We start from the raw sequence: 4,590 nt of genomic DNA, 5'->3' as shown, positions 1-4,590 counted from the left end.
CGCACGCACGCATCCCCACACACACCACACGCGCACGCACGCACGCATCCCCACACACACCATACGCGGCATGCACGCACGCATCCCCACACACACCACACGCGCACGCATCCACACGCCACCACATGCGCATGCACGCACGCATGCCCCACACCACCACACGCGATGCATGCACGCATTCCACGCGCACCACACGCCACCAACGCACGCATCCCCACACACACCACCACGCTTCACGCACGCACGCATCCCCACACACACCACACGCGCATGCACGCACGCATCCCCACACACACCACACGCGCATGCACGCACGCATTCGACACACACACAGCGCACAGCGCCACACATCCCACACACACCACACGCGCATGCACGCACGCATCCCACACACACCACACGCGCACGCATCCCACACACACCACACGCGCACGCATCCCACACACACCACACTCGCACGCATCCACACACACCACATGCGGCATGCACCACGCAATCCCCACACACACACACGCGCACGCATCCACACACACCAACATGCGCATTGTACGGCTACACATCCCCACTACCACACACCACGCTCCACCCCCATGCGCACGCCATCCCAACCACACACATGCGCACGCATCCCACCACACACACCACGCACGCATCCCACACACACCACAGGCCGAGCATCCCACACACACCACACGCGCACGCACCCAACAACATGCCAGCACCCACACACACCACACGCGCACGATCCCACGACAACCACACGGCGCTATGCACGCACGCATCCCACACACACCACACACACCACATGCGCACGCATCCACACACATCCAACAGCGCATGCACGCACGCATCCCACACAACTCACCAACGCGCATGCACGCACGCATCTCCACACACACCACAACACCACATGCGCACGCATCCCACACTACACCACACGCGCGCATGCACGCACGTCACATCACACACACACATCCGCAATCCACACACACACATGCGGCACCGCATCCACACCACACCACATGCGCACGCATTCCACACACACCACACCGCACGCCACACCACAGGCGCACATCCCACACCACACTACACGCGCTAATGCACGCACGCATCCCACACACACCCAGCACACACCACATTGCGCACGCATCCCAACACACACCATATGCCACGCATCCCGACACACAGCCACATGAGCATGCACGCTACCGCATCCCCACACCACACCACATGCGCACGCATCCCACACAACCACAGCGCATGCCACGCACGCATCCCCACACACACCAACACACCACACGCGCACGCATCCACACACACACACCTTGCGCATGCACGCACACATCCCCACACACACCACACGCGCACGCATCCCACACACACCACACGCGCATGCACGCACGCATCCCCACACACACCACCACACACACGCGCACCGCATCCCACACACACACCACACGCGCATTGCACGCACGGCATTCCCCCACCACACACCACACACACCACACGCCGCACGCATTTCCACACACAACCCACCACACACACACGCGCACGCCCCCACACACACCCACGGCGCACGCATCCCACACACACACCACATGCGCATGCACGCACACATCCCCACACACACCACACGCGCACGCATCCCACACACACACCACACGCGCATGCACGCACGGCATCCCCCAACCACAACCACACACACCACACCGCGCACGCATTCCACACACAACCCACATGCGCTATGTACGCACACATCCCCACACACACCACACGAGCACGCCCCACACACACCACACGCGCACGCATCCCACAACACACACCACCGCGCACAGGCATCCACACACATCCAACACACACGCGCACGCATCCCACACACACCACACGCGCATGCACGCACGCATCCCACACACACCACACGCGCACGGCTGTTCTCTCTTCTTCTCTCTCTCTCTCTCTCTCTCTCTCTCTCTCTCGACTTCGACTATCATTTCCTACTATCAGGAGTAGATAATAAGGAACTACTATAATAAGGAACCTATTATCTACTCCTGCTACTATGTCTGTTTCCCGCACAACACTGCTGCTGTGTGACGCGAGGCACTAATCTGAGCATGCGCAGCGTAACTTTGCCAAGTTCCGACGCGATTGAGCGCTTGGCGCGATATCTTCTACGTCCTCATCGTATGTCTGCATGAAGTCTGACCTCTGCTCACGTCTACCTACCACAGCGCCACCTACCGCAGGATGGGGATGCGGAAGCGCTGCTCAGTCGTTTCCGGGTGCTGCAGGAGCAACGCAACCCAGCGGGAGGTGCTGCCGGACACTGGGATAACGCTGTGCTCATCACGGGGTAATTCCTACTTAACTAGACAACAACAACAACAACAACAACAACAACAACAACAACAACAACAACAACAATAATAATAATAATAGTAATAATAATAATAATTTTATGCTTTAGATGATAAGATATATAATAATATGGATATATAATAAATAAAAGTCTTGTGCCTTATATCAATGCCCAATTGATCAAGATGCAGCCGAAAAACATATTCTGGGGCCCGTTGTCAGGAACAAAATTAGGTTTAACATTAGTCTTAACATTAACTCCGACTCGTAAACCGTTGACAGAAATATCGTAAAGTTACGAGAACGAAATATTCTCGGAAAGTTCATCTTAACATTACGAGAGCCCAGACCCTCCCGTAACTTTAATACTAAGATGAAAATAACACATTTACACTAAGAATTATCATTATAGTTATATTATATTTTATATTAATTAGTAAACTGTGTGTTTTTCATGGAAAACACACTTATTTTGATGAACAATATTTTGATCAGTCATGACGCTCGCGTCTTGTTTTCTCATGTCTTGCAGTGTAGAATAAATTTATGACCGTGTCGTTCTTTCATCAGATATTGTTTATATGTGGTTAACCATCAAAATATGCATAAATTTCTGTGATGTACAATACTTGTGTATGAATTTGAATTTTGTGATCGATTTCTCATCCAAACAGCAGCCTTGTGACATCAAATTATGAAGTTCCTGTTATCGTATGTTTTCTCATAACTGCGATGCGCTTCTGTCAACACTATTCTCGTTACATTAACATTATTCGTAAGTGCTATCTTAGCGTTAACGTTAGCATTAACTTTACAATGTTTCTGACAACTGCCCCCTCATTCTTATCGTTGCAAACGTTATTAGTGGAGAAGCTTGACCCATATGTGCAGACGGCAGTACGTCTAGAATCTCGTCTGGCATTTCAGATATGACATGTACGTCACCTTTCAAAAGAAGAAGGAGAGATCCGTGACAGGTATGAAGCTTGGGTGACACTAACGACACCTCTCAGTAGCAGTGTCTAACCTGCTTCCGACGATAGGCCAGTACTTTAAGCCAATTAATTCTGCCCTGTTCTCGTTATTGTTCCATTACCGTTCCAAGCCCTAGCGTTGGGTAACAAGATAGCCTGGCGCTATCATCATATTATAATATAGCAGGAAATTATATAATTAGTAGGGCGAAGGCGTTCCCTATTATCTACTTCTGATATGATATTATGATATTATACATAATATGACATGACATGACATGACATAATATGATAATTATGATATGATATGATATGATATGATGTGGTACGATACGATACGATACGATACGTTACGATACGATATGATATGATATGATATGATATGATATGATATGATATGATATGATATGATATGATATGATATGATATGATATGATATGATATGATATGATATGATATGATATGATATGATATGATATGATATGATATGATATGATATGATATGATATGATATGATATAATATGATATGATACATGACACAACACAGCAGCTCAATACAACACAACATGACACAACACACCAAAATACAGCAATAATACAACACAATCCGATACAGCACGTTCAGTAACACATACATTCACACAACGACACGCACGCCGCAACAATAACGATAAAATAACAATAACACGATTTCCATTTTACATCCCAATTTAATTTAACCGGCCGTCTATTTCCGCTCTCAACTTAATCCAAGGCGATTATAATGTATTTTATTCGATGTGAAATAAACGCGTGCGCGCCTGTCGTCTCGGTTGTCAAGTGCATACGTGACAAACCAGGCGTTGCCGCATCGACCGAGCTTTTAAATTAAACTAGACATTCTGAGCAAATACGATTGCGAATTTGTACGCAAATGAATTTTTAGAAATTCCGCGATCATTGAACTCTCGCCTCTCACATTTCCGCACACCCGAGAATTTCTCGTTAGAGAGATTTGCGGGAAATTGCTGCGCGTGTGTGAATGAGTGAATGACTGCCTGCTATTTGCCTTTAAGGCTACGCTCACGTCGGCTCCATGTGCGAGCGGAGAACGTCGTGTAGCATTAACGAGGGCAAGGGATTCGGCTCGCTCTATTCCATCGCACACGAGATCGGACACAAGTAAGCCCGCGCACCGTACAGAGCAACAGAGCAATCTGGGGAAACCTAATGCACGTTCTCTCTCTCTCTCTCTCTCTCTCTCTCTCTCTCTCTCTC

General features: G+C 49.2%; 1 protein-coding gene across 1 annotated transcript in view; it reads left to right on the top strand.

Moving 5' to 3' along the window:
- The window catches only part of LOC106806289 (A disintegrin and metalloproteinase with thrombospondin motifs 16-like), a 57,829-nt gene that overhangs the window by 28,545 nt on the left and 24,694 nt on the right, over window positions 1-4,590 (top strand). Inside the window, exons 7-9 of the mRNA XM_014808174.1 lie at window positions 2,232-2,353; window positions 3,286-3,335; window positions 4,389-4,494. Coding sequence (XP_014663660.1) covers window positions 2,232-2,353; window positions 3,286-3,335; window positions 4,389-4,494 — 278 coding nt within the window. The remainder of the gene's footprint in view (window positions 1-2,231; window positions 2,354-3,285; window positions 3,336-4,388; window positions 4,495-4,590) is intronic.

This window comes from Priapulus caudatus, unplaced genomic scaffold (assembly GCF_000485595.1).
Source record: "Priapulus caudatus unplaced genomic scaffold, Priapulus_caudatus-5.0.1 Scaffold152, whole genome shotgun sequence".
NCBI classification, from domain to species: Eukaryota; Metazoa; Priapulida; class Priapulimorpha; order Priapulimorphida; family Priapulidae; genus Priapulus; species Priapulus caudatus.
Note: the sequence above shows the minus strand (reverse complement) of the source record. Positions and strands in the feature narration are given on the sequence as shown.